Here is a 27,400-nt window from a genome sequence, read left to right as displayed (position 1 = left end):
GTTTAGTATCTTTTTTGCTGAATTCCAATGCCTTGCATTAGAAGGGAACATGAATGAAGATATCTTACCTATAATTCTGGAACAGGCTATTAGCCAAGAACTTTAAGAGATGTTAATACACTCTAAGGCCCTATTATAATACTATGACTTTGCTAATCACCTGCAAAATCTAGAAAACCACTGCTACTATTACATGAGTACTGCCCCGCCCCTGTCTATAAAGAATTCCTAGCCTCCCTGACCTATCTTAAAGCTAACTCCTGCTGCCCAAATTCCTGTGGTCCCTGTTAATCCCGTTGTTGCTGCTGCTCCCGCTGAAGACCCAATGGACCTGTCTGTCGCCCGTCGCCTCGATCGTCGAACCCAACGCCTGTGTTACCGCTGCAGCGGCGCTGACCACCTAGTAGGTAGCTGCCCGCACCCTGACCGAAGACCAACCAGCCGTACCTCTGTATCTGCTGCCAAACTGGACCCGTACCCCCTATTGACTGGAACCCTGCCTGCCAAACGCCCCGCGTCCCCCGAATCAGAAAACAGAGTGTCCCTGACCTAAGCCGCGATCAGGGACACCCCCGGCGCTCCCTCTACCTGTCAAAGGCTGCGATAGCTGGAATGATGGTAGAGGAGGAAAGTTGCCAATCTAAACTAATGATCCTGCCTGTTAACCTGGAGACCCCTGATAAGACTCTGCTGACCTTCACTATGATTGACTCTAGAGCCAAGGGTAAACGTTTCATAGACCGTGATTGGGCCATGGACAACTAACTAGAGATGCTACTGTTAAAGAACCCCATCCTGCTAAGGGGATTTAATGGTACTCCAGTAGAGTCTGGTGATATCACTTATTTTGTTTGTTTAACCCAAAGAATCCATGACCATGCTGAAAAGGATGCTACTTTCCTTGTAACCCAACTTACACACTTTCCTGTTATCCTTGGCTTGCCTTAGTTAAAGACCCATGACCCCTGGATTAGATTTGCCAATCATACTATTCTGTTTGAAAGCCCCTATTGTAGGAAATACTGTAATATGCCTCTGAAGCCTATAAAAATTTCAGCATTACATGATATACTACTAAAAGCTTCTCCCTAATGCCTTAACCCCTGCCCTGAACCTCTGAAGAACCGAGATATTACTAGAGTCTTGGTTGCTGCCTGTGCCGCGTATGCCCGCTGTGGGTACCAGATGTTTGCTGCCACTGTCACTGATATTGAAGCTGCTCTGAACCCTGTTACTGTCACTGAATCTGAGCTGCGAGAGCAACTACCCCCTGAGTTTACTGAGTTCTATGATGTGTTCTCACCAAAGGAGGCCGAGCGCCTGCTACCCCACTAACCTAATGATCATGAGATCAAACTGCTACCTGGAAAAACCCTGCCTTTTGGGAGCCTGTATGGCATGTCCCGAGATGAACTGAAAGTTCTGAAGGAATGGATTAAAGAGAACCTGAGGAAAGGTTTTATTTGCCCTAGTTCCTCCCCTGCTGCGTCCCCTGTCCTGTTTGTGAAGAAACCCGGAGGAGGCCTGCAATTCTGCATGGACTACCGAGCCCTAAACACAATCACTGTGAAAGATTGTTACCCACTACCACTGACAAAAGAGATACTGAATAACCTGAAAGGGATAAGGTATTTCTCAAAAATTAATATTATCTCTGCTTTTAATAATCTGCAGATTAAGAAAGGACAAGAATACCTTACTGCCTTCTGAACTTGGTTAGGCCTGTTTAAATCCTTGGTAATGCTGTTCAGGCTTACTGGAGCCCTGGCATTATTCCAGAGATTTATTAACAAAGCCCTGCATGATTATCTGGATGTCTTCTGTACTACATATCTGGATAATATTCTGATTTACAGCTGAACCCATACTAAACATACCTGTCATGTCCAATAAGTATTAGAACGCCTACAAGCAGTAGGACTTTATACCAAATTTAGCAAATGCAAATTCTTCATGCGCGAGACGAAGTTCCTAGGACTAATTATGGGTGGAGATGGCTTCCAAATAGACCCTGACAAAGTAAAAACAATCACCAAGTGGGAAACACTGACCTGTCTGACTGATGTTCAAGCCTTTATTGGCTTTGGGAACTTTTACCGCTGATTTATCTGTGACTTTTCGAAAATCATTAGACTGTTAGTTAACCTGACTAAGAAGGATGTTAACTTTAACTAGACACCTGCCTGCCAAGAAGTATTTAAACAACTAAAAGCTGCTTTTATAAATACCCTAATACTGAAACCTTTTAACTAGTTAAAAGATATAATTCTGGAAACTAATGCCTCTGATTATGTGTCTGCTGGAGTACTATCACAACATGATAATAAAGGCATGTTGCACCCTATTGCATTTTTCTCTAAGAAATATTCTATAATGGAATATAATTATAAGATTTATAATAAAGAACTGTTGGCTATTATTTACTACTTTGAAGAATGGTGCCCTGAACTGGAAGGGACTCTGTTGCCCGTGAAGGTTATTACAGACTACTAGAACCTGGAGTATTTTATGTCGACTAAGCTGCTAAACTGTCGACAAGCCCACTGGTCCAAATTTCTGTCAAGATTTAACTTCCAAATATATTACCACCCCAGGAAGTTGGGTGCTAAGCCTGATGCACTGACCAGGAGGTCAGAGGACCTGCCTAAGGAGGGGGATGAACAACTCCTTCACCAGAGCCAGACTGTCCTGAAATCTAAAAACCTGCTGCCTGAGACTACTACTAATCTAAGACTAAATACTAACAGCTAACACTGAGTACACTTTGCTGAACAACCTGCCACTGATGAACTGATCTCCCTGCTGCCAACACTGCAACCACTATTTGATAGAGCTTATCCATGAGACGAGAAGCTCCAGTCTATTCTGAACGCCCTGAAGGATGGTCTACTGAGACACCCTAATATCACACTGGCTGACTGTGGACGCGTTAGTCCATACCTAAGATACCAAGACTGACTTTACGTGCCTAACTGTGATGAGATAAAAGCTGAAATACTAAGACTCTATTATGAAAATCCTGCTGCTAGACATCCTGGAAGGACTAAGATATACAAACTAATATCACACAAATACTTCTAGCCTGAGATCTATGAGTATGTTGACTGATGGGTCCAGAACTGTCACCTCTGCCACCAAATCACCCCTTCCTGAGAAGCAAAGCAAGGAGTACTAAGGCCTCTGCCAATTCCTGAATGTGCCTGGCAAGATATAAGCATGGACTTTATCACGCACTTACTGCTAAGCAATGGCTGTGATGCTATCCTGGTCATAGTTGACCATCTGACAAAGATGAAGCACTTCCTCCCCTGTGCTGGGATGATTAATGCTGAAGGGGTAGCTGACCTATTCCTTAAGTATATCTGGAAGCTCTATAGTATCCCCAAAATAATTATATCGGATCATGGAGTCCAGTTTGTCACTGCCTTCTGGAAATGCCTGACATCCCGCCTGAAGATCTGTAACCTGCTGTCCACTGCTTATTACCCTGAGACTGACGGCCAAACTAAATGTGCTAATGCCATCTTAGGACAATACTTGCGAGCATATACATCATACCTGCAAGATAATTGGTCTAAATGGCTACTAATGGCCGAGTTTGCTGCCAACTCTGTCTACTCCGAGTCTACGGGAGTATCACCATTCATGGCTAACTACGGATTCCACCCGACATTAGGGTTCGAACCAAGCTGCCCTGCTGTCCGCCCTGCTAAGAAAGATGCTGAGAAGTTTGCTGATACCATACACAAGATTCACAAGTTCATCCGTACTGAGATCCTGTCTGCTCAAGCCCATTATGAAGTACAAGCCAACCACCAAAGATAATCTGCACGTCGCTACACCATGGGGCAAGAAGTCTGGCTAGACACCCGTAATATCCAAACACTCCGCCCGCAGAAGAAGTTAGACTGGAAGAACTTCGGGCTATACTGTATTAAGAAGATTGTTAGCCCGCATGCTTATGAACTTAAACTGCCTGAAAGCATGAGAATCTATCCTGTGTTTAACATGTCTCTGCTCCGCCCTGCTGCTGATGACCCTCTGCCTGGTCAACACCCTGATCCGCCACCACCCGTTGAAGTAGAAGGATTAGAAGAATGGGAAGTTGAGGAAGTCCTTGATTCCTGATGGGTTCGTTGAGGCCGTGGCGAACCTAAGCTGTGATACACTGTCAAGTGGATTGGATATGACGAGCCAACTAAAGAGCCTGCTGAGTATCTGGAGAATGCCTGCTAACTAGTAAATAATTACCACCTCTGTTATCCTGAGAAACCCCAGCTGATTCCTCCCTAGTCTCAACGGAGCTCGACCCTAAGGAGGGGGGTACTGTCACAGTGCAAAGCTGTAGTACCTATCTAGTTAGATTCTGCCTTGACTGTCCGCCCTTATTCCTGTATTTAAGCCATATTATCCTTGATCCTGTTATAGCTCTTCGAGCTACGTCCTGTCTATTACCTGACACCTACTGTTCTGCTGTTCTGTCTGGTTAGCTCCTAGTCAATGAATATCTGAATCCGACTCTGCCCCCTGACAATATATCCTTATTATATAATAAATAAATTAAGAAACTTTATAGCTAATAGTCAGGATAGGAAGGTCTGGTTAGTTAGTAGAGGAAGTAGCTAAGGCCTGATCTTGCCAGCATCCTCGCCATTGTCTGAGCTCTTATATCCAACAAGATTAGGTAGTATTTTAGTAGTCTGCATGGTCTGCATATATTTAGTATAGTTAATATTAATATTATAATATATATAATAATAGTAATGCCCTATAAAATTGCCCTAATACTAAACTATATATAGTAAGAAAAAAAATAATGTAATAAATAAGTGTGGTATTATTAGGTCAGGGGGTGTGGCATGATCAGGAAGGGGTATGGTTGGATCAATACAGGGTGTGGCGTTAACAGTCCCCTACTTATAAGCCCAATACTTATTACTATTATTAAGTAAATAATAATACATGTATCATGTGACTCTGTATATGTATTTAGGCCACTATTTCTTTCTAGATCTTTATGCTTCTTCCAAGCATCTCTTTATCTCCATCTCTCTCTCCTAGTTAGACCTAATGCAATTCATTTTGGTCAACATTCTACTGCCATAATTTGACAACCTCTCATCAGTTTATTATAGGTAGAAAATTATTAGGACTAGTTCTACCTACACGGAGTTTTTTTCTACCCACGCCGAGCTGTATCCCCGTGAGTGAGTGCTGATCTCGCTGCAACAATGCAACTTCCCGCCTGCCGCAGGAGGTACGGTACCTAGGTAGGAGGAGGTCAAGGGATATCGCGTCGTTTTACCCCTGTCAAGACACGGTCAAGAACCACTCAGTCGTCGTTTACCCGGTAAACCTAGTACAAAAGTTCCTCGTGCTGGGTATCAGCAGGGGGCGCTCGTGATGCAAGGAGGCTGCAGGAATGCAGGTACAGCAATGAACGCCCGGCCCCTAGCAATTCAAGAACTTCTTAGACGCGGGACTGGGCCCGTACATGTCTTAAACAACATCTTCCTTTCCGAGTTGTCTTCGAACGCCGTTGCTCATGGTGGTTGTTTGGGTTTAAGTCTCATTGAACAGCCCTCAAGAATGCCTTCGGCGGCCGAGGCGTCAACAATTATCACAGGTGTATTGGGCCTGGTTTTGATTCTAGTTTGCAGCGTATCAGCACTACGAAGGATCCTGCACCGATTCACGAAGAACACAGCGTGCATATGTTTGGAGCCATCGCTACTTGCCGAACCCGATTATGTCGATGAGGATGGAGAAGCTACGGAACGATCAATCGACGAGTTTTCAGACAGATGGCAGAAATGGGCTATCGCGATATTGTCGATAGCCGGCTTTGCTGTGTCGTTGGCTCAGGCTACCGTTGCAACGTGTTCCGCCCATGACCAGAGACATTTCGTGGTGCCTTCCTGGCTGCAAATGGTAGGATGGGTGAGTGAATAGCTCATTATGAGTAGGCCCGTACAGGGAGATAACTATAGCTAACCCGTCGCAGATGGTCCTTTGTGTGCAACCTGTTTCCCTTTTCACTGAACCTTCCTGCGTGAAAAAGTACTATCTCGGATTCAATGCGTTTTGGGCAAGCATGGTTACGATACTGGTTTTGTGTGTCCAAGTCGACATATTCTGGCGGTATGGGTACAAGATTGGAATCTCCGCCGGGTTCACAGGATTAATGGCGGCGCAAATCACCACCGCGAGTTTACGGGCCATATGCTCAGTCCTTATCCCGCGACGACCGAACGTGTACTTTGAAGGTCAAGTTGTTGATCAAGAGTTCAGCGTGAGTGCATATAATCGATTTACCTATGGCTGGGCTGCGGATTTACTCCGATATGCCGCAAAAAACCGGGCACTAGGCATAGACAACCTCCCGAAACTGCCATTTGCCGCGCGATCAGAGACTCTCCATGCGCGTTTGGACGAGTTTCAGGGACCGCGCAAACTCTGGGTTGCCCTTATTCTGCGACACACCCGAGCGCTCACAGTCCAGGCCTTGCTTAGCTTGGTGGTGTGTGTACTCGGATTCGGACCGCAGGTTGCGTTATATAAGATCTTGAAGGTATTGGAGGACCGTTCGATCCTCTCTGCAGACTCGACAAATGCGTGGCTATGGGTTGGGGGGTTGGGCATGTTTCTGGCATTGTCTTCCAGCATTGAGTCCTGGCTATGGTGGCTCATCTACTCCGATCTTTGGGTTCCCATTTATGAAGGTCTCTCGGCCCTGGTTTTTGCAAAGTCAATGCGTTGCAAGGACGTCAAACACTTTAAGCCGTCTAGCACCGGAGATAAGAGTGCGCATACTGCAGATGCGGAGGACGAGGAGGCAGAGGCCGAAGACGAGGAGGAAAGCAAAAACCGCCAAAGCATCATCAACTTGGCTGCGGTTGACTCAAAACGCATTGCAGACTTCGTCACGTTCAGTTATCTGATCCCTTCATGCGTCCTTCGGTTAGCAATTGCCGGGGGAGTCCTCGTTGGTCTCATTGGATGGCCAAGTTTGTTGGCCGGTATAGCTGGCGCAATTCTACTAACTCCTGCCAACTCGTGGTTAACCAAACGATACGCTGCAGCTCAGGAAGAGCTAATGAAAGCCACTGATAAGCGAACCGGGGCTGTTACGGAGGTACTACAAGGTATTCGCCAAGTCAAATTCGCGGCTCTGGAGAAACAATGGCAAAGTCGGATTTCAGAGAAGCGACGAATCGAGCTTAATCTGCTCTGGAAGACCTCCATTTACACGACGGGCATGGTCTCTGTGTGGATTATGGGTCCGTTACTACTGTCTGCGATATCATTGACAGTATATGCCCTTACCCGTGGGGAGCTTTCCCCGTCGGTGGCGTTTACAACACTCTCCATATTTGGCTCACTTGAATCTTCTTTAGCTAACCTTCCGGACCTAATTTCCAAGGGCATGGAAGCTAAGATTAGCGCTGATAGGATTGATAAATACCTCAGATCAGCGGAAAAGATCTCGAATGCGGCGGATGTGGACCAAATTACGTTTGAGGACGCTACGGTAGCCTGGCCATCAGATGAAGGAAGTGAGGATGGGGAGGATAAAGGCTGGGATATCAAGGACCGCTTTGTTCTCCGGCATCTTACTCTTCAGTTCCCCTCAAAGAAGCTCAGTGTAATTGCTGGCAAAACTGGCTCTGGGAAGAGTCTTCTCCTCGCATCAATTTTAGGAGAATGCGACATCCTCTTAGGATCTGTATCTGTTCCACGAGTTTCTTCGCCATCTACTCGATTCGACCACCTAGCTACCCGCGCGAACTGGATTTTGGATACGGCTGTAGCATATGTGGCCCAGAATCCGTGGATGGAAAATGCCACCATAAAAGAAAACATACTTTTTGGCCTCCCGTGTGACCGACGCCGATATCGCGATGTTCTTTTCGCCTCGGGATTAGAGAAGGACATGGCAATGCTTCCTGATGGAGATCTGACTGATATTGGCGCCAACGGGATTAATCTCAGCGGTGGTCAACGATGGCGTATCTCTTTTGCCAGGGCTCTCTATTCTCGAGCTGGTATCCTAATCATGGATGACATTTTCAGCGCCCTGGATGCAGAGACCGGCCGGCATGTTTATGAGCACGCACTCACGGGAGAATTGGGTCAGGGTCGGACGAGGATTCTTGTCACACACCATGTTGGTTTGTGTCTCCCGCGTACCGATTACTTTGTGGTACTTGAAAATGGATTTGCAACGCACTCCGGGACTGTGGGAGATCTCAAGGCGACTGGGCAGCTGGCCGATCTACTAGGTCAGAAGGATATACCTGAACGCGAGGAAAATCCACCGGCTACCCATGACAATAAACCTCCAAGGAGAAAACGATCTTCCGCAGGAGGGCGACCGTCTTCTGTCTTCAGTATGCACACCATCCGGAAATTTATCCAGGAGGAAAAGCGAGAAACTGGCTCAATATCGATGAAAGTGTATTCGGCGTACATGAACAGAGGCAATCGGTTGCGGTGGTGGATACTGGCATTCCTCGCATATGCGGCTTTTATGGCTCTTCTAGTTGGCCGAGTAAGTCACGCACTATCAAACTTTTGCACTTTTACTCAATCTAACAATATCCAGTCATGGTGGGTGAGTGTTTGGACTGGTTCTTCCAGCGCCGCGAGACATCCGGCGCAGTCTCTTACCGTTTGGGAGCAAGCAACAACAAGCCAGATCAAGGATGGTGGTCAGACCCACGATCTTATATACTACCTCAGTATCTACGTCGCGATTTCCGCCGTCGCATGCGTTGTGGGCACCTTGCGCTGCCTAGCTCTCGCTCTCGCATTCATTGAATCCTCACGCCAGCTCTTCGATGACCTTTTAGGGGCAGTGCTCCGGGCGCCACTACGATGGCTTGACACTGTTCCACTTGGCCGGATTCTCAACCGTTTCACATCCGATATCTACCTCCTAGATTGGCGCCTAGGCTATGATATAGGGCATTTAGTATATAAAGCTTTGGAGCTGGCTGGGATTCTGGTCGCGGGTGCGACAGTCTCGCCAATGCTCTTAGTGCTTGCATGCGTCCTCCTGGCGCTATGCCTTCAGCTATCTCGAAACTATCTAGCTGGAGTTCGCGAAGTTAAACGCCTTGAGAGCACAGCCAAGAGCCCTGTTATCGAGAAGTTTGGATCTAGCCTTGCAGGACTGGCCACTATTCGGGCCTTTGGCAAAGCTGAAACGTATGTTCGTCATATGTACAGCCTAATCGACCGACATGCTCAGGCATCCTGGTATTTGTGGCTTTTCAACCGTTGGTTAGGATTCTGGCTGGCACTTGTTGGTGCAGTTTTCTCCACACTGACTGCTGCTTTGGTTGTCTATATGCCAGGCGTCTCCGCAGCACTTGCTGGGTTTGCTATGAGTTTCGCCTTGCAATACAATTACGCTGTGGCAATGGGACTTCGCTTTTATGCCAATGTGGAAATTGACATGAATGCCACCGAACGGGTACTAGAATACTCAAATATTGAAACTGAGAATCTGGGGGGGTATGACCCCCCCGCAGCATGGCCGACAAGGGGCAAGATTGAGGTTGAGGACTTGGAAGTCGGATATGCCCCAGATCTCCCACCCGTCTTGAAAGGACTAACCTTTACACTGGAGAACAATCAACGAGTCGGAGTGGTTGGCCGTACAGGCGCGGGTAAATCCTCTCTTACTCTGGCTTTATTCCGGTTTCTGGAAGCAAGGCGCGGCCGTATTATTGTCGACGGTCTCGACATTTCCCATATGAAGCTCTTAGCGCTTCGGAGCAGACTAGCCATTATACCACAAGACCCAGTGCTGTTTTCGGGTACTGTGAGGTCCAACCTGGATCCTTTTAATGAATATTCCGACTTGGAGCTGTATAATGCCCTCGAACGAGTGCATTTGCTCTCCTTTGAAGACACGTCTACTTTGGCCTCGCAATCTACTCAGGACCCTCCTAGCTCAAGCAGCACAATTGGATCGTCATCGTCATCGACAACTGGCGCACCAACAAAACCCGTGGGGTTCTTCTCCTCCTTGTCCTCCCTCATCTCCGAAGGTGGAATGAACTTGTCGCAAGGCCAGCGGCAGCTCCTTTGTCTAGCGCGTGCCATTGTCTCCCGGCCCAAAATTATGATCCTGGACGAGGCTACCTCAGCAGTAGATATGGAGACAGATGCCTTGATCCAACAGTCCATCAGGGCGGAATTTGGGCGCGATGCGTCTTCTCTGCTGGTCATTGCTCACCGGTTAAGCACAATCGCGGACTTTGACCGTATCCTGGTGATGGACGCAGGGAAGGCTGTGGAGTTTGGCTCGCCCAAGGACTTGCTGCAAATTGATGGAGGAGTGTTCCGTAGCCTAGTAGAGAATAGTGGGGAGCGAGCCCTAGTTGAGGAGATGATTTTGGGCAAGACTGCTGTGTAATTTTGCTACTTCTGTATTTAGCGTTGAGTTCTTCTTCTACGGTGGATATAGTTTTTAAAGAAAGCATTCAATTTGTGATTCCTGTGATTTTTCCCTACCTTTGGTTAAACACACTAGATGATTACCATTATTAGATTCCTCAGAATCAACAACAATAGAATACCTTCATCTACAAGCCACCTCCCTTTAAAGCTACCTGCTTACTCCATTTCTCTTTGAAAACATCTTCATAGGACTCAGCTAACCTCGGACAACAATACTCAGTCTGTTTTGTTTAAAAGACAGTTAAGATTCACGTTTGAAATCTTGAAGTATGCTAAAAACTTGTCTCGCCTCAAAGAACATCACCTTCAGCATGCATTTCTAGGAGTAAAAGTAGAGCAGAGCTTGGAGGACAAGATCTGAAACTTCTTTGTTTTTTAATAAAACAAAGGGCATTGTAAGACTCCCGGGTTTGGCTGCACCTTGATCAAGTCCTTGTTCGATTGCAGACCTATGAATAGTGTTGAAAGGACAGCCTTCGTGACATCAAATAGCACAGCCTTGATGAGTGAAAGAAGCAATGGTGTTTTATGAATACTCCAAGAGAATTTCGACCGAGGAAAAAGAATATAAATACTACCGTGTAGCCCTGGAGAATTGAACATCATCGATCACTCAACGTATACAATCCTCGACCTCTGAATCACACAACACAACACAACACAAGCTGCCCAAATTTCTTCATTTATAATAGGCAATCTGAATCCACTGTGCATATAAACAAAATGGCTGACCAGTTGCAACAGATCTTGGTGGCTGCCGTTGCCCAAACCCTGCATGACGCCGGCATTCTCGCTGCCCTCTGGGGCGAGCACGCTTTGCATGTGTTCGGAACCGGAGATCGTCCATATGTAAGTCAAACCCCCCTAAGGGTCTCCTACTATGCTGTGAACTAAGTGAAGAATTAACCGTACCTTTAGGCAATCCGATTCATTATCGAAGACGACGAAATGGAGAAGGCATACCAAACCCTCGGGGGGTGAGGGCTATCTGGAATGCACCATGAGTGCAGACTGCCCCAATTTTTGCACCGGGAGCCACCCTCCTCCCGCAGAACACTTGTATCCCCCGTCTCATATTGGCCAGCTGAAGGGCTCAACAGTTAACCTGCACAAAAAGTCTGACTTTCTCTGGTTCTTTCCCAGATTCGAACTTGGCCCCGTTGAAGGAGATAGCTCCTTCTTCACGACAGCGTCTGAGGTCGCTCGGAATTCTAATGTGAAGGTCGACGACAGCAACAAACATCTTTTTGGGAAAGTCATTGTTGCTAAACCCATGAAATTTGCCGAAGCTCTTATTTACCTCAGCTGTCGCGACGCCGAGTTCCCGGGGGCCAAGAGCCTGTGGACTTACTGGTTGTCATGCTTACGGGGAGAAATGAGCCAGGGAGACCCATCTGGTTTGCCCGAGTGTATGTGGCCAGCGTGGGAATGGGCAGTTAGCAATCAAATGAGGCATGGTCCATGGTTTGAAGGCCTGGAGGAGTGTGCTGAAAAGCTCGAGGAGATTGGAATGCTTCCCAAGCAGCCACCCACCATTGTAGCCAGACAGGCTAGAAACTAGCTATCATAAGGCTTGATTGATGGCTCCGTATTCATCACTCCCCTCCCCTTTTCTTAAAAGCTTATTGCTGACTTGACTTCTTGTTTTGAATGTGCATTTTTAGCGAGATACTTTACCTTTGCTCAACGTCTTCGCGCGCCATTGAAGGCTGGCCCGAATCTAGGTTGTTTCTTGGGCATTCCGTTCCCCTAGCATCTGCTGTCTTTTCTGGTTATGAGGGTTTGTCAGTTATATTCCATACTCAGTCCACTCGGGTTGTCTGTGTTGGCTTACCTAGTTAGATTGAAAACTCGCGGTCATGCACATATTTGGAGCCAATTTTATACCATTGATGTATAATTCCCTACCAAGTGTCCAAGGTATACAAGGCTATTTAATCTTAGTAGAGAAAATGTAAACTTCTAACAAATAATTCCAGGATGATTAAAAATTGCGGTAGCACCTTGGGAGGCTGTAATACTGGGTAAATCCAACCGCTGGCTAGGGTTCGAGAAGATTCACCTCGACAGGCCACAACAAGGCTAGAACTCCACAAAAGACTGACGGCGTACGGATCTGCAATAGAGCTGCGGAGTATAAGCTGGTTATTCTACCATGGGCATCTGTTTAACCTCATGTGCCTACTCCACTTGCAGAGTGTCACTGGGGTCACTCGCTTCGACAAACAAAACTTCCTGATATCGCTGCTTTCTTTTCTTCCCTTGAACGATCAAGTGAGACTTGGATGGGGACTGGATAATACTTGACAAGAGGAATCTCTTTCAGCCCAACGCAACATAAATTGGACCAATAAGGAAATGCTATACATAGTATCCAAATCGGGTTGTTATTCTCCTACTACCCAGTAGGCTACGAGTAGGAAATTCAATGTCGGGGGGCATCCCAGAGCACGTACATAAGTCCGCAGATTGCTTAAGAAACGTACGCTAGGTACATGGCATAAAGCGAAACAAAATATCTCATATACGTCGACGCAGCCTTGTATCACGTGTGCCGACAGCCTGGCGGATGAGGCTAAAGGACGAGGCTGAAACTCGCTCAACGACGTCGACCTCCTGCGAGATTCTTTCCGAGTCAGATTAGATATTCTGAACGCAGAATCCTTAACAAAAATACTTTCGGTGCCCTATTGTTGCTGTCCCTGTTTTTCTGTGTGCATAAAGCCCAGAACTTGGAGATTTGACTACAATGTCACAACTCGATTGGGAGTCGTTGAAGCCTGAAATTCAACGAAATTCTCCCCAGGTAAAGCGAATTAGTGGCCGTCAACACTACAAGTCATGGGACTATCGAGTCCATAAAACGTATAACTCCCTGTATATTATGAGAGACAAATGGACCTGACAAGATCATCACTAGAAAACAACAGTATAAGAGAGTTCCGGCGCAAGGGGAGTTCCTCAGAAACAGTGCGAAACCATGGCTCCGGGCACAGGCGACCAGGAAATCCGAGATGCCCTATAGGACAAAGAACCCTGGACTATATTTACAGGGTACTTTCAAATATTCCTCAGAAGATCCGCGGCCGCATGGCCTTCGCTCACCCAGTTCGTCAAAGAACCCTAGCCCCGATCCATGTGATGCATCTATAAAGATATTGCTTCAACAACCTAATCAAAATTCACTAGACATCTCAGTTGAATTATCGGTAAATGAAGCCGAGGCACAGGTGATCAGTTTAATTTGGGAGAATCAAAATCTCTCAGCTATGAATCAACCCCTGATGGGAGTGGATGCTCTGGTTCTTGAATCAAATAAGCGGAAAATAGCGGTGGATGTTCAGCATATGAAAGCAAATTTAACACCACTGCAAATAGATATCGCGTTTTTAGAGGACATCTGCAGATTCGGAAGGAGTTCCGACAATCAAACAACAATTGGAAGTAATGAGGCTGGGTTGGACAATGCCTCATCTCTTCCCCTCCCCCTGGATGCCAGTTCGCAAACTTCATATGAAAAGTCGAGGAAAATTCATTGCCCAAGAGTGTATCGCTTCCTGGAAGGCGGGCCAAGTGAGAGAAATTGCGAAGCAGATGAAACGGAAAGCGTCTCCTCCGAAACTTCACAATTATTCGATTTTGACGATATATCAAGGGTCTCAAAAGCCCTGTTCTACAGGATTCATGCGGTCCTCCTCGATAATGAAACGATAAACCGGCTATCCTTGATAATGCCGGATTTACTCAAAGCCTTGTCGCTGAAATTGGGCTATAAAGCACCGACTCCCCTCCACTATGAAGTGATGGTATTTTTGCACAAGTATCGAGAGTAAGGATTCTCGTGTTAGAATAAAGATGAAAACTTTCCGCCATCAAACTGATCTTTTCTAGGGACATTTTCAAAATCTTCAAAGACACCTATCAAAATGAACAATTTCATGATGCTCACGAAGAAAAGAAGGATAAAAGCAACAAGATACGCCGAGAAGAGCTAGTCGAAAACTGGCTGCAAATTTTAGAAAACATTGCCCCAAGACCTGATACTGGGGCACCTTCGCAGCAAATTTCTGATTATTGTGACACCATTTTGAGGTCACCGGCATACAGATGGTTTCTTGAGCGTGTAGGAAAAGAGATCGTTCTCCCAGTATCAAAACCAGACTGTATGGGAAGAATCAGAACTAAGATAATAGAAGCCTTTCCAAAGCTCCGTTTGGTTAGTAGACACAAACCATCAGAAGAATATAAGGCGACTTTTGATATAAACTGGGATCCCCTGCAGTTCTTTCGGGAGCGGGAATACAAGGAAACAATAGATGAGGTTTTGGAAGCAGCTATTACCTTGACTGGTTCCCTAGATCATGCGCAGGCGCTGCCCTGTTCTTCCTACATGCGACAGACGTGGCCACTTACAGGGCAGGATATTCTTGATCTTGTCAAGAAGGTCACCGGTAACCAGGATACATACAGTAAGTACCCTGTGTTTCCGTTGGCGAAATTCCCTCAATCTTAATAAGCTAATAGCTAGCCCTAGGTACACAGCTATGTGATGGAACAATATTAGCTGCTACTACCCGGGGAAATCGGTTTCAAATCGAAGTCCAAGGAACAGCATGGGCTATTGCGGAAATTGGCGAACAATTTGCATGGCTGGGTGCTAGTCTTCGTTCCTCCTATAATCCAAAAAGTCTCATTATCTGCACGCCTACTGTTTCGTGTTGTCACAAAGAGGCAACTTCAGAAGGCCCCATTTCCTTTCAGTTCGAATTCCAACTTGACGTGCAAAGGGAGAGCTTTCCTCCTTCCCCCGGGGGCTGCTGGCACGGCATATTTAGCAGCCCTGTGATTGTTAGGGGATACCCAATCTTACGCCGGTCGGAATCAAATACCGGGCTTGAAGTTCCACTGAACATTATGGCAGCCCTAGGCAAAGCCCCCCGTGTCACAGTGTGGGATGGAAAAGTTTTCCTCAAGGGTTTCCACTCGGTGATGATCCCAACAAAAGTGACCGCGGATATGGTAATCTGGCATCTTATTTTCAAGCCGGATGGTTCATACATGTCCTATACAGATTCCCAAATAAATAATATGGAAGGCCTTTATCCAGAAAGGCTCAGTATGCCTTTGCTAGAGAAAAGTCGGCATGCGCTAGGATGGTGCTCCGATGCCACGAGTTACATTGGTGGGTGCAGGTCCAAATCGAATCCCATACCCAACTCTGACTAAGGATGTGCAGGTTCTTCAAAAGCGAAATATACTATTGAGTGGTCAGGCCTTTTGGGGCCATCGGCAGGCGGCGATTTTGAGAATGTAGTTATCATGCGCGGAAAGCTCTTACAAAGAGGCCCAGCGGCGGTATACGGCAACCAGGATAAATCACCATATTTTGGCTCAGACGACTATCTGGATAAACTAAAGTGGATTTCTCGGAAGTTCGTTGTACTCTATGATGTCCGTGACAGACGCAGCTGGCTTGTTGATGGTGCTAGCGCTCTATTACATCTACTTCGGGCATCGTTGAATCACGATGTAACCGATGATGACTTCCGCGACAGACTGCTGTTCAAATGGGATCAATTGCAAGAAGTACAGGGTTCTTGTAATTCCGCAAAATCCGCTGCTCTTGCGTTCCTCAAGCATGATATAAACAAAAACATCCGATTGTACTCTAAAACGGATGGACAAGCCAGCAGAGCAATTTCGAAGAAGGAGCAAGAATTCGTCCGTTTAAAGGACAGAGTGGAAGATTTGTTTCACCTCATGGAACAGGTAATTGCCCATCAAGAGAGTATATCTGCTGAGAAGGAAATGGGACTTAGGGTAAAGACTATCGACACTCTAGAAGGCTTTGACTTTATGGATATGGCTACAAACGAAGATCTATTCTCTCCACACCGAGTTGACATTCAGCTAGAATGCAGAGCCTTAATAGACTTTACCTGCTCCATCCACGCGATAACATTATTTGGTGATGGGTTTGGAGAGATTATCCAACCAACCTATCCGCAGAATGTCTGCCAGGCCTGGGCTACTGTGCCAAAGGGACTCGACTTCCTTGCGGTTTGTGTGAGCGACATTCAAGAGATTCTCAAAAAGAAGGGAAGCTCAAAGACTAGACCCTGGCGAATTGTGAATAAGCTTATTTGGCATACCCCAGAAAAAACATTTGAAGCGTGTCAATGCCAGGGCTCCCTTGCATCTAGTATCTGTGAGAGAGTTCAAGTCTTACTCCCAGAGAGTTGCCTCGAGGACCAAGATAACGCTTTCAGAAGTCCTAATGAGCTCTTGGAACACGGTGCAGTTATATTTGGTCAGCGCTCCAAGTCTATGCTTCCTCGGATAAATTTTACAAATACAGTCTTGAGGCAGAGCTCATCTGAGACTACTCACAGTCCTTCCATTGATAGTGGGATCGGCCAAAGCCAAAGTTCACCATCGAGTACCATCACCGACCACCAGCAAATCTCAACAAAAAGGCTTCGAAACCATGATGAAGACTTGCAAGATAGAAAGCGCCCTTGCCTTCATCCAAATACCCCTGGTCACATCGCAGGCCTGGTAAACGTTCGAAGCAATCCTCAGCCAAACCCCAAAACCAATACCTTACCGGAGGAGAACCACTGGCGTCGAACAATTATATTAAACTCACTATCTATGGTGATGCCATATTCTAAACCTTCAGGGCGAGAATACAGTGTAGGATGGTTGTGCGCAATCAAGACTGAATTTGATCTTGCTCTTAAAATGCTGGACACCACCTACGATAGAGGATATGGGCATGGTTCAGATCACAATCTGTATACACTAGGTCGGATTGGCATCCATAATGTGGTAGTTACTTGTCTTCCGATGGGGAGATACGGAAATAACGCAGCTGCCGTTGCTGCCACAAGGATGATGAGTAAATTTCCGAATATCAAAATTGGCTTGATGGTAGGTATCGGAGGAGGCATACCAAATGCGCAAAACGATATCCGACTGGGTGATATCGTCGTCAGCAAACCGGAAAAATATCACGGAGGTGTCATACAATATGACATGGGAAAGTTTACTGCAAAAGGGTTCGAACCCGTTGGGTATCTCAACCCTCCTCCTGAAATACTTTTGAACGCTCTGAATGTTATGCCATCGCACGGGATGCCACTTGAACACCACCAGCCCAGCGAAGTGCCGGTACCGTACCCTGGAGAGGAGCTTGATCGTTTTTACAACTCAGGCTACAGCCACGAATCTATCGATGGTAGTGATGCTTGTCAAAATTGCCGGGACGATGAGCTGATACTGCGCAGTCCTGGAAATCGAGAAAGAACTGGCCCACATGTTTTTTACGGCACTATCGCATCTGGAAACTCTGTGATTAAGGATGCCTCCGTGCGAGACAAACTTCTTCAAAAGAACAATTTTCTCTGCTTCGAGATGGAATCGGCTGGGCTTATGAACAGCAGCTTCCCATGTGTCGTGATTAGAGGGATATCAGACTACGCCGATTCCCACAAGAACAACCAATGGCAGGCATATGCTGCAGCTACCGCAGCAATATATGCCAGAAACTTTCTCCTCGAAGCTCTAGCAAGTCTCTATCCAGAATATTAGGAAATAATTGTCTTCGGGTACGCCGAAAGCTCCTGATTGAAAAACACCTATTAGGAAGACTACATGACTCTCTTTTCCAATACCACTATCGTGACGGGAATGTGTTTATATCTAACAGGCTTCACTTTATAGAGTCAAGAACTCTCGTTCTCTGACAAATTCCGCGTCCGCCTTCTGTGATGTTAGATCTACCAAGCAAGCCCAGTTTGGTATATGAATGCCCAGGAAACTATTTTGGTATAGCCCGTTAAACAAGGCAGCCATTACAGCCCATGCTGTCTCTTGAGGTATATCCAAAATTGACAGTATAAAAGCGTGGGAAATCATTCTATGAATCCCTCTCAGTATCTAGGAAGGTTTAAAATCCTCCACAGCGCCATTCTTATCAGGGGCCGCAGACTATTTCTATTCCACTTTCTCCATCTTCTGTTTTATGACAATGTTCTCTTCATTCAGATTTCTTGCGCTCGTCGCCATAATGCCAGCTACTTTTGGCGCCGCGTGGAAAGAATCGATGATGACGGAGACTAGATCCAGGGTAACTTTTTGCCTTGAACAATTGTCGTTGACACCGCTAACCTGAGGGTCGGTAGCCCACCCATACATCCAATATACATATGTAACTAAGTACGACATGGATTTTGCTGGAAATATCAAATATTGGGATCCCAGAGCAGCCAAACGGAGCAAAAGATGCGCCAAGGGCGGAGCCAGACGCGAAGCTCCTTCCGCCATTCCGGCTTCGTATTCTTCCAAAAGATTACATTCCGTTAGCCCATCCCGTTGACTTGGATGGACTGTCTCCTCCCTCGCTGCCTCGTCAATCGCCTTCCCGTGGGACTACGCAGTTCCTGTGTCATCTCTTGCTCCGCCGCTAAATATTGTGGCATCGAGCTGCATACTTGTTGAACCACCGTGATACCCTGGCGGCGTCCATCGCTGATCCGCGATATGCGAGGGAAGACCGTAAGAATTTTTCTTTCGTATACTCCATTTCCCTGGGACTCCTCCGGGTTGGGAGCGTCGGGGAAGACAAAGGGCGCCCAGTCATGATCGCCCCAGCGAAGTGGCTCAAAATCAGTCTCATACCTGCACTTGGCTCTCTGTAATGGGCTCCAAACCGCAGCAGCCTTCCGGGTAATCTTTTCAAGCTTTTCCTTCATTTCCCCATGCTTGCTGTCCGGGAGTATGAGGGAAAGCACCGAAGAAACTGTGTCCACCACTTGCTTTACACCTTCTTCCTGTTTTTCCATCTGCAGGTCCGGTTTCACAGACAGCAGTAATGACCGGCAAACCGACTCCTTTTCAACGTCGTGCTCGGCCAGGTTAGCCGAAAATTCCCGGAAATCGCCCGTTGGTGGCAAGATATAGGTCGGTTGAAAAATCCAGTAATCTATCAGTTTTGCGAGAAGGGCCAGCACGATCACCAAGCGGATTCCTTTGGCCGCATTTGTATTGGAGGGAGGAATGGCCATGTTATATCGTCCGAGTGTCTCCTCTGTCTCGCCTCCAAAATGGACCCAGGCCTGGGAATTCTGTATTCATAGAGAGTAAATTAGCCTCTGTGTTTTGTGCTCCAGTTGGCGACGGACCTGAAGATTTTGATCGGGAAGATCGTCTTTCAGCAAGGAGTAAATCTCCTTGGTGGCATAATCCCAAAGATCGTCGAAGCGATCAATCCTAACATGGTCAGTCAGTATCATAGAACCCTCCATCAGCCCAGGGGAAATACATCGGCTCCTCGTCTTCCACATGATAACCAGCCATTAAACCCTGTAGCTTTTGAAGCTCCCCCTGACTATCCTTCAGTGAGTTCTCCAGGGTTGTCGCCTTGGTTACCAATTCTTCGATTTTGGTATTTTGCGTTGAAACCTGCCTTTTGAGCTCCGAGCCGGCTTTTTTCATTCTACCAAGCGTGTTTTCCTTTTCTTCCGACTGGTTCTCGAGGGCCTTGATATCCTCACTCGCCTTTTCCAGCTTCGATTTTTCGTTCTTGCATGATTCTTTCAAGTCGTTGATTTCCTGGCCCAGTTCGTTTACTTTCGAGTCCCGCTCTTGAAGCAACTTGTCCTTGTCCTTGACAGCTTCTTCTAGCGATTTCACCTGCAGCACCATGGACTCTTGCTTAGCAATCTCGGTCTGGTTTGCTTTGACCATCTGGCTAATCGCGATATTGTGGAGTTCTTCCTTCTTCGTGATTTCCTCTTTGGCCTGGGCCAACTCGCTCTCCGTCTCCCCTAACCGCGAGCGAAGCGCAGCCATCTCGTCCAATATCGTCAGCGCGCCTTTCAAGCTCGTCGAAGACGCAAATGTTCTCAAGTTTTCGAATGCATCCTTGACTGTCTGCGCCTGGTCCTTCTGCGATGGCCCGTTTGATGGGGCGGTCGATAGGTCCGCGGTTCCTTTAACCATTCTGGCGGTGTTCTGTGCAGGTGTTGAAGAGCGTGTTCGGACAAAGTATACAACCCTTCATATTTTATGTTCAAGACTCGTTATTCTTCTTTCTTCGAGTCCGTCTCGCGTAATTATAAGGCGAGGGAGTACTTGGGTGTTATCCATTCCCTCACTATCCGGTGTCACCCGCCTACGTCAAAGATCCTTAACCAACGCCAACACAGCATAATTTATTGGATAAAATGTCGCTCAAGCTTATGATATGAAGCCGAATGCACTATTTGTTGGGCCACTATCTTCCATTCCAAGGAGGGGTTTGCCTTGCTCGCACGTTGCTTTTTAACGTGCAGCAATAGGAACCTAATCCGCACAACAACCCTTGCGATAGATGTGCCCATTAATATAGTCTTCCCCTCACACAGCCCATCTGACTGGCTGTATGCACACGAAATGCTACGTGTCGGGTGATAAACGAGAGCCTCGCGCGGTGGGATATTCTTACCTGCCTATCACGGACCTTTTGCCAGCCTTGTGCGTCTGATGATCAAGTCCATCGGTGTATTCTCATTTTACCTTCCCTAATGCCTTTTGCTGCCCCAGTCATCTCATATCGGGAACCTGCTCTCGTGTCAACGGAGATCACTGTCGCCATAAAGCGGCACGCACGAAATGCTCGATGATCCCTCCACAGAACGTGGTTTACGCGCCTTCCGGATACTGTTTTGGGTACATAAGGGATGAACTCGTGTGTGAATTCTGGGAGAAAACGGGCAGAGGTCATTCTAGGAACATGGATTGACTGTTCAGAGAGAACTCCTTAGTAAGTGATATAGCTATATATCAGTGTATCATTCAGAGATCCCTATCCACTTAACGGAAGCATAGGCAATACAAGGTTGCCGCTAAACATTATGGTATAAATGAAATTTAACTCAAAGAGATAGGAATTTAACATCAGTGCGTCAGGATGATAAGCCCAGTTCGCGAACGGAAAGAGAAAGATCAAACGGAGATGTTACTGAGTCGCATTGTAACCTGGTCAAGGGTCAGTATTGAATGGATTTTGATATATCCTTCGAGTTTTTCTTACCTTCTCAATATACCGAACTCCCACCTGTATCCCATCTTCATCTTGAAACTCACTCTCGTCGCCAAAATCCGCGTTGCCCGGATCCAGACTCGTCAGGCATGTCTCGACGACCTCAGAGTACATGGTCCCCATTCGGCTCTTTAGTTCTCTGCGAGCCATAGATAGCAAAGTTTCTTTGAATAGCTGAGGGGAAATCTCTTCTCCCAGACGAGAAGTAGGAGAGATGCCTCCCTTGCTGTCGTATTCTATAAACGACTCCCACATCCCCAGTTCCAACAGGCAGACGCCTAGACTGTATATATCATGCTGCATAATATAATCCTCCTTCGCAACCGAACCCATACGACTGGGGTGCTGGTATAGACATCTTTCCCAGGCGGCATTGGCGCTGCGTGATGTCTTGCCTTCAGCGGTGCGGAAACTATCAAAGCCAAGAAGGAATGCAGAGTCGGTTGACGAATCTTCATTCCTTTGCAGGACTAAGATTGTCTCGGGACGAATGTTCTTGTGAACAAACCCAAACGTATGAACGTAGCCGACAGATCTTGCGAGCTCGTTTGCTAGCCTAAACCGATCTGAAAGCGAGTCGGATGTTCTCGTCCCCTGAAGACAACTACGCAGACTGCGAGGCCCCGAAAATCCAGGCGGCATTCGAAAGATGAAAGTGAATGCACTAGGTAAGTCAGGGGCTATGCCTCCATCGTAATGCTTAACTACTCCTTTGCAGTTGAACAGGCCAAACTCAAGAGGGTTGCAGTTGGTGAGCTTCCTGGCCAAATCTCGGACGTCTCTCTCGACCTGTTTCACATTACCTCCTGGTCCAATGTCGAACCTCTCTAAGATCAGAGACTTGGTGGGATCATTTCGCATTCCCAGCTGCGCAGAACAGAAAGGTATATGCCGGATTTGAAGCGACTCCAGCCCATTTGCCTGGAGAAAGATGGGCACGGTGCTGGCTGGCTCGGGATTCAAAGCACGTCTCAGCGCCTGCGCCGAGGAAATGGGAGCAACGGTATCGGGAGAGGCCGATTTGTTATACATCTTCAGTTCGGAATCAATTTGAGAGGTTGCCGCCTTCATAATCAAGTACCAGGAAGGGTCAAACATCTGCTGCCAACCCTCGAGTTCACGGATTGCGTTCTCGATCTTCTTCTGGAGCAACGCATATTTGGCACGCCGTACACTATCATCCTTGGTGACTGACTTGATAATACCCACCGTAATCTTCAGTTTGTTTGCAAGCACATCCAACGTCTCGTTTTGGATTTTCTGGTGCTCCTCCTCCAGCGTGTGGGCAATGCTTCGAACCAGCTTCAATTGAACCTCAGCACGTACCCAATAGTTTCTCACGCGGACCACTTGTTCAACGAGTTCTCTCTCCGCATGAACAAATGCAGAGCATACTTCGATCAATATTCCGCCCCATCTACCATTTTGCAGGCTGGTTAGCTCCGTGTGGATCGAACATTAGACTCGCTGATTGCTGCCATTCTGACTTACTTGAAGCACAGGTCGACTGTTTGGAGGATTGAGAGAGGGTCTGCCATTATACCGGAATCGAATTGCTAGAGGACTGGGATATCCAGAAACCTAACTCGCTGCAAATTTTTTCCACTTGTGCACCTCCGTGATGAGTTCCAACTTTTTGTGCCCCAGAAGCTGACGGCTGCCAGCTGAGAGCGGGGGTTTCAGCCTCGTATAGGACACTAATAGAAATCTATCTCTTCACAGCAAATGGTTGCGCATAAAGCACTGCCATCTTGGATCATATTCTTCTCTTATTGGGGAGTTCTTGTCCTTTCACGCCCCGCTCCTTATATGTGGTTGGTAACATTGTTATATTAATTATTGGGTCACTCGTCCCCTCTCTCGAGCTTCTCCCCGTCAGCATCTTGAATTCACCACCCTTTGCTGCTTGCAAACCCTCATGAGCCAAATCCCAGATTTAGTTCGAGATTCCGAGCTCGAAACGCACTTCCGGCCGGATTGCTCTATCGAAACTGTCCACGCTTACCACCAACGCTCGGTGCGTTCCCGACGACAGCCACTGCCACGATCAGAGCACTGGCGCCGAGTTAAAAGGATCGGAGGCGGAGGCTTTGGCAGTGTCTGGCTAGAACAATGCACTCAAGGAGGACGTGGGGACGGCGAGGTTCGGGCTGTGAAGCAGATAGAGATTGATCAGCATTCCACACAACTAGACTGCTACCGGGAGTTAGAAGCCATTGCCAAATTCTCGCAGAGAAAGGTTCGTACGGTGTTGTCCACGTTTTCTTTCCCGTGGTATCATTTGCTAAGGCTCGGGTAGTATGAGGAGTGGTTTGTCAAATCATTCGGGTGGTATAAAGGCCCTGCACATCTGTTCATCGCAATGGAATATCTTGAGCTGGGTGATCTGTACACGTATGTGCATCGCAGTCCACCACTCTCCGAATCCGAGGTCAAGGATATCACATATCAAATCCTGGATGGGCTCCGCTTGATGCATGAGAATGAATTCACTCACCGAGATCTCAAATTACATGTCAGGGTTCTAACCTCCCTTCATAAAGTATTCATCGCTAATGCCCTTTGCGTGTTTTTAGAATATTCTCTTGAAATCTTGCCCGCCAAATGAATGGTGGGTTAAGATCGCGGATTTCGGCATCAGTAAACGTATCGAAGACGGACTTGGAGCTCCCACGACTACGAAAGGAACTCCTGGATACATGGCCCCCGAGCTCCTCGGGTTCACCGAGCGCAGTCTTCCATATGCGATCGATATTTGGGCTGTTGGGGAAGTCATGTTCCAGATGTTCACGAAAGAACCGACCTTCAAAAGCCCAGGGCAGCTTGCAAGATATGTGAACAATCCGAGCAACTTCCCTTCTAGTCTCCTCCGCGCCGCTCGAGTCAGTCAGCTAGGGGTTGACTTCATCCTGTCTTTGATGTGTCCTGTTCCAGATGACCGAATAACAGCCCAGGAGGCCTTGAATCATAGCTGGATGGACCAATCCCTGTCGCATCCAGCATCGACTGCACCACCACATTTCAGATCATCCGCCTTGGCCAATGTTGATTCATTAACTGAAGATTTTGCATCTTGGGACACCATCCCTTCGAAAGCACCAGCGACCACCATTTCGAAGGATCCTAAAGAGACTAAAACACCGGCCCCTTCTCAAACACCCCATAGCCAAAATACTTGGTTTGAGTCACCGCAAAATATCCGTAGCCCCTCAAACACGGGAAAGCGCACGACCCAGGCCACTAGCCGTGCTGGAAAGCCAGATCCTTGCGCAGAGTCAGATGAGACCGACATAGAATACCTCAAGCACACCCCAACAGACGCACGTTCGTTACATGGTCAACCAGAAACCAGAGGCTCAATGGATCGCGAGACAGGCCCGGATTCCACGCAAGATAACGACATTCTCGACCTCGAGGCTCTCCAGCATGAGTTGGGCTCCTTTTTCGGTGAGAGCACTACGGATACGCCTCGGTCTGCAGTCGAAACATGCCAGAACCCCCTTTAAACGTGCACGGTAGCCTTTGAAAGCGAAGTGGATAGTTACTCGGTAGACGATGGCGCGAAATTTTTCATGAGTATGGATCATTATGAAGGGTTCGGTCCCCTCCTGAATATACACAGTAACATGGCTAGTGGGCAAAATGTAATAAACCCGGCGAAGAGAAAATTAAAAAATCAGAGGCAAGAATTGATAGAAATACACGCATCATAAGGACTCTGAACCTCCTGCATAAACCGTTCGGGATCCTTGAGGAATTGCCGGCGGTAATTCAAACACTGCCCGGAGGCCAGGACTGTACCGCGGCAGGATACATCCAATGCATAGCGGAAAAACTGAGGGTTTCCCTGGACATTCTCGGTCTTGCGGAACATGGTGTCAATACGGCCAGCGTAGTTGACACAGTCGGCGCAGTCCTCTTGTTGCGCTGCCAGCATGACTTTCGGCGTATGTCTCGAGTATAACACGCCTAGGAGGAACTTAGCTATGCGATCGAGAGACACCATCAAGGAACCGGGTCCATATGCATACCGCCTCCGAGGATCATTAGCACAAGAGCAGCGAGACTGAGGGCGATGAAGTATTGCTTCATTGTGGGGGATACGTGAAAGTTGATACGGAGTAGAATTAAGCAGGAAGCTTGAGGTTTGTTGGGCTGATGTTCTCTAACCGCACTAAATCAGATCAGGTTAGATGTTCTGCATTTCTTCTGCTTAGTTATAAAAGCCATACAAGATCCAATTCACTCTTGTCTAAATCATGTCGACGTGATATAAAAATCACTAGGAAGACATCCACTAAAGATGTCTATCTTAGTCGGTACTTGCAGGTTAAGCGCTGCTTCGGACTGGACACTAGTAAATCCCTGGTTACTGGAATCTAACATCTTACGCTCCTCATGAATATAGCCCGTTTCTGCAGACAAGGTCGCTCCTGCATTTCTGCGCATGAGGAACGGTCATCTAATAGCTGGGTCTCTGAGGATGCCCCTACCTTGAATGCAGGCACGTCTCATCAGAACAGTAGAGCTGGACTCAATCCCCCAAAGCCCATCAATCGATCCAAACATCCATATAACCTCCGAGTCGTTGATCTTCACTCTAGATAGCGTCTGTCGCTCCCCGGCTTTATTATTATTCACCCCAGCTCGTATACCCTGATTCTATACTTCAAGAACAAGCGGGTGTATGCGCCACATCTGCTCCCGTTTAAGAATCGATCATCCTGTGGAAAGTGTATGTACTGAATGTCTGGTCGGTTTCTCATCTGTCCACATACACTGGGACATCGCTTCCAGATTCCCCTGTGTTATTTGTGTCTTGCAGGTCAGACTTTCGGGTAGACTGATCAAAGATGATTCTCTTAGGCTCCGAGTGAGTGCAGTGGCCTAACCCGGGCCTCCGTGGACAAATCTGCAATCTTGTGCAGCTGGTACAATGTATTCGGTCCAAATTCCAATATACCTCGAGGCCAGCGCCGGGTATGCCGCACACCCTGCCACATGGTCGTATTGTTGTCCGAGTCTACCATATCATGGATGCCCACCTCCACCTCCTCTGGGGCCTCCTCTTACCTATGGTGGACCAGGGCCCGATGGGTTTATGAATACCGACCGTGGAAGAAACCCCATGGGCACTAACCTGAGTTCCGCGCCAACAAGGAGTTCCGGAATGCATGCTCACCCAGAACACAGGCTCCCCGCCACGCAGCCACGCTCATCGCCTACAGGAACTCTCCAATTCGGGGCTCATGCCCCCATCCACATTCCAACAAGATCTCTAGCCACCCCGTACCATACCTTTCATTATATCCCCATTGATCATCGAAGAATGCTGGGTTCGTGTCCACTATGTTGGAGAGCCCTTCGGGGCCGAAGCCAACCCCAGGGGGAAGGACACATGAATGAGAGGTTTGAGGGCATGGCCCAGGATGCTAGATGGAGCGGTATCAGGAGACACAACAATACAGCACCCGGAGCGAATGCGCTCTCTGCAAACCCTAGCTCAAGAACTCTTATTGAGGAACTCAGGGAGGTGATCCGCTGCGGATTGTGCTCCAAAAAGTTCCACGCGGTGTGCATTAATTGGTATCTACGACGCGGTCAGTGGGATATGGGCCCATCTCGATGTCCCAATTGCCTTAATCGTTGCTCTCGTCGTTGAGTTTTTTTTCCTGGTTGCGGGCACTGGCTGGCATCTGAAAGTAGGATAGAATAGAACAATTTTAGCCATGAGAGAATAGCATTGCAATGTATATCATCCCTACTCCGTAGCATTAACCAATCTAGACGAGAATCAGCACAGCCACATCCTAACCAAGATAGGACCCCGATCTTTACACAGGG

The 27,400-nt window shown here is 47.4% G+C and overlaps 7 protein-coding genes across 7 annotated transcripts; 5 read left to right on the top strand and 2 right to left on the bottom strand.

Moving 5' to 3' along the window:
* Nucleotides 1-5,589: 5,589 nt before the first annotated feature.
* On the top strand, nucleotides 5,590-10,426 carry P175DRAFT_0429625 (uncharacterized protein; the record flags this gene model as incomplete). Its single annotated transcript, XM_040893376.1, has 3 exons — nucleotides 5,590-5,940; nucleotides 6,005-8,551; nucleotides 8,606-10,426. The coding sequence occupies 3 exons, from the start codon at nucleotides 5,590-5,592 to the stop codon at nucleotides 10,424-10,426; spliced, it is 4,719 nt and encodes a 1,572-aa protein (XP_040755099.1).
* Nucleotides 10,427-11,193: 767 nt separating this feature from the next.
* Nucleotides 11,194-12,176, top strand: P175DRAFT_0527154 (uncharacterized protein; the record flags this gene model as incomplete). Its single annotated transcript, XM_040899503.1, has 4 exons — nucleotides 11,194-11,319; nucleotides 11,389-11,447; nucleotides 11,506-12,007; nucleotides 12,135-12,176. The coding sequence occupies 4 exons, from the start codon at nucleotides 11,194-11,196 to the stop codon at nucleotides 12,174-12,176; spliced, it is 729 nt and encodes a 242-aa protein (XP_040755098.1).
* Nucleotides 12,177-13,486: 1,310 nt separating this feature from the next.
* P175DRAFT_0519743 (Pfs domain protein) lies at nucleotides 13,487-18,260 on the top strand. The gene is made up of 5 exons (XM_040899122.1): nucleotides 13,487-13,578; nucleotides 13,660-14,299; nucleotides 14,362-14,939; nucleotides 15,005-15,652; nucleotides 15,707-18,260. The coding sequence occupies exons 2-5, from the start codon at nucleotides 13,740-13,742 to the stop codon at nucleotides 18,061-18,063; spliced, it is 4,143 nt and encodes a 1,380-aa protein (XP_040755097.1). The 5' UTR covers nucleotides 13,487-13,578; nucleotides 13,660-13,739; the 3' UTR covers nucleotides 18,064-18,260.
* A 3,199-nt stretch (nucleotides 18,261-21,459) lies between these two features.
* On the bottom strand, nucleotides 21,460-23,094 carry P175DRAFT_0527150 (uncharacterized protein; the record flags this gene model as incomplete). The annotated part of the gene is made up of 3 exons (XM_040899502.1): nucleotides 21,460-21,492; nucleotides 21,548-22,973; nucleotides 23,048-23,094. The coding sequence occupies 3 exons, from the start codon at nucleotides 23,092-23,094 to the stop codon at nucleotides 21,460-21,462; spliced, it is 1,506 nt and encodes a 501-aa protein (XP_040755096.1).
* Nucleotides 23,095-23,474: 380 nt separating this feature from the next.
* On the top strand, nucleotides 23,475-24,555 carry P175DRAFT_0447913 (serine/threonine-protein kinase; the record flags this gene model as incomplete). Its single annotated transcript, XM_040894397.1, has 3 exons — nucleotides 23,475-23,795; nucleotides 23,856-24,071; nucleotides 24,133-24,555. Coding segments are annotated over 3 exons (960 nt in total), but the record flags the coding sequence as incomplete, so codon positions are not given.
* A 592-nt stretch (nucleotides 24,556-25,147) lies between these two features.
* Nucleotides 25,148-25,830, bottom strand: P175DRAFT_01908 (uncharacterized protein). The gene is made up of 3 exons (XM_040892538.1): nucleotides 25,789-25,830; nucleotides 25,588-25,730; nucleotides 25,148-25,525 (listed from the first exon to the last, which is right to left on the bottom strand). The coding sequence occupies exons 2-3, from the start codon at nucleotides 25,646-25,648 to the stop codon at nucleotides 25,233-25,235; spliced, it is 354 nt and encodes a 117-aa protein (XP_040755094.1). The 5' UTR covers nucleotides 25,649-25,730; nucleotides 25,789-25,830; the 3' UTR covers nucleotides 25,148-25,232.
* Nucleotides 25,831-26,215: 385 nt separating this feature from the next.
* P175DRAFT_01879 (uncharacterized protein) lies at nucleotides 26,216-27,338 on the top strand. The gene has a single exon (XM_040892534.1). It carries the CDS (start codon nucleotides 26,493-26,495, stop codon nucleotides 27,216-27,218), a length of 726 nt encoding a protein of 241 aa, XP_040755093.1. The 5' UTR covers nucleotides 26,216-26,492; the 3' UTR covers nucleotides 27,219-27,338.
* Nucleotides 27,339-27,400: the final 62 nt, after the last annotated feature.

This window comes from Aspergillus ochraceoroseus, assembly GCF_002846915.1.
Source record: "Aspergillus ochraceoroseus IBT 24754 chromosome Unknown P175scaffold_1, whole genome shotgun sequence".
Lineage (NCBI taxonomy): Eukaryota > Fungi > Ascomycota > Eurotiomycetes > Eurotiales > Aspergillaceae > Aspergillus > Aspergillus ochraceoroseus.
Note: the sequence above shows the minus strand (reverse complement) of the source record. Positions and strands in the feature narration are given on the sequence as shown.

What these genes read in the sequence shown, in the direction of transcription:
- P175DRAFT_0519743 (XM_040899122.1), top strand. Translation starts at nt 13,740, where the DNA reads ATGAATCAACCCCTGATGGGAGTGGATGCTCTGGTTCTTGAATCAAAT. An exon ending in CGGTAACCAGGATACATACA is followed by an intron (nt 14,940 to 15,004) that starts GTAAGTACCCTG and finishes AGCTAGCCCTAG; the next exon opens with GTACACAGCTATGTGATGGA. An exon ending in CGATGCCACGAGTTACATTG is followed by an intron (nt 15,653 to 15,706) that starts GTGGGTGCAGGT and finishes AAGGATGTGCAG; the next exon opens with GTTCTTCAAAAGCGAAATAT.
- P175DRAFT_01908 (XM_040892538.1), bottom strand. Translation starts at nt 25,648, where the DNA reads ATGAAGCAATACTTCATCGCCCTCAGTCTCGCTGCTCTTGTGCTAATG. An exon ending in GCTAATGATCCTCGGAGGCG is followed by an intron (nt 25,526 to 25,587) that starts GTATGCATATGG and finishes AGTTCCTCCTAG; the next exon opens with GCGTGTTATACTCGAGACAT.
- P175DRAFT_01879 (XM_040892534.1), top strand. Translation starts at nt 26,493, where the DNA reads ATGTATTCGGTCCAAATTCCAATATACCTCGAGGCCAGCGCCGGGTAT.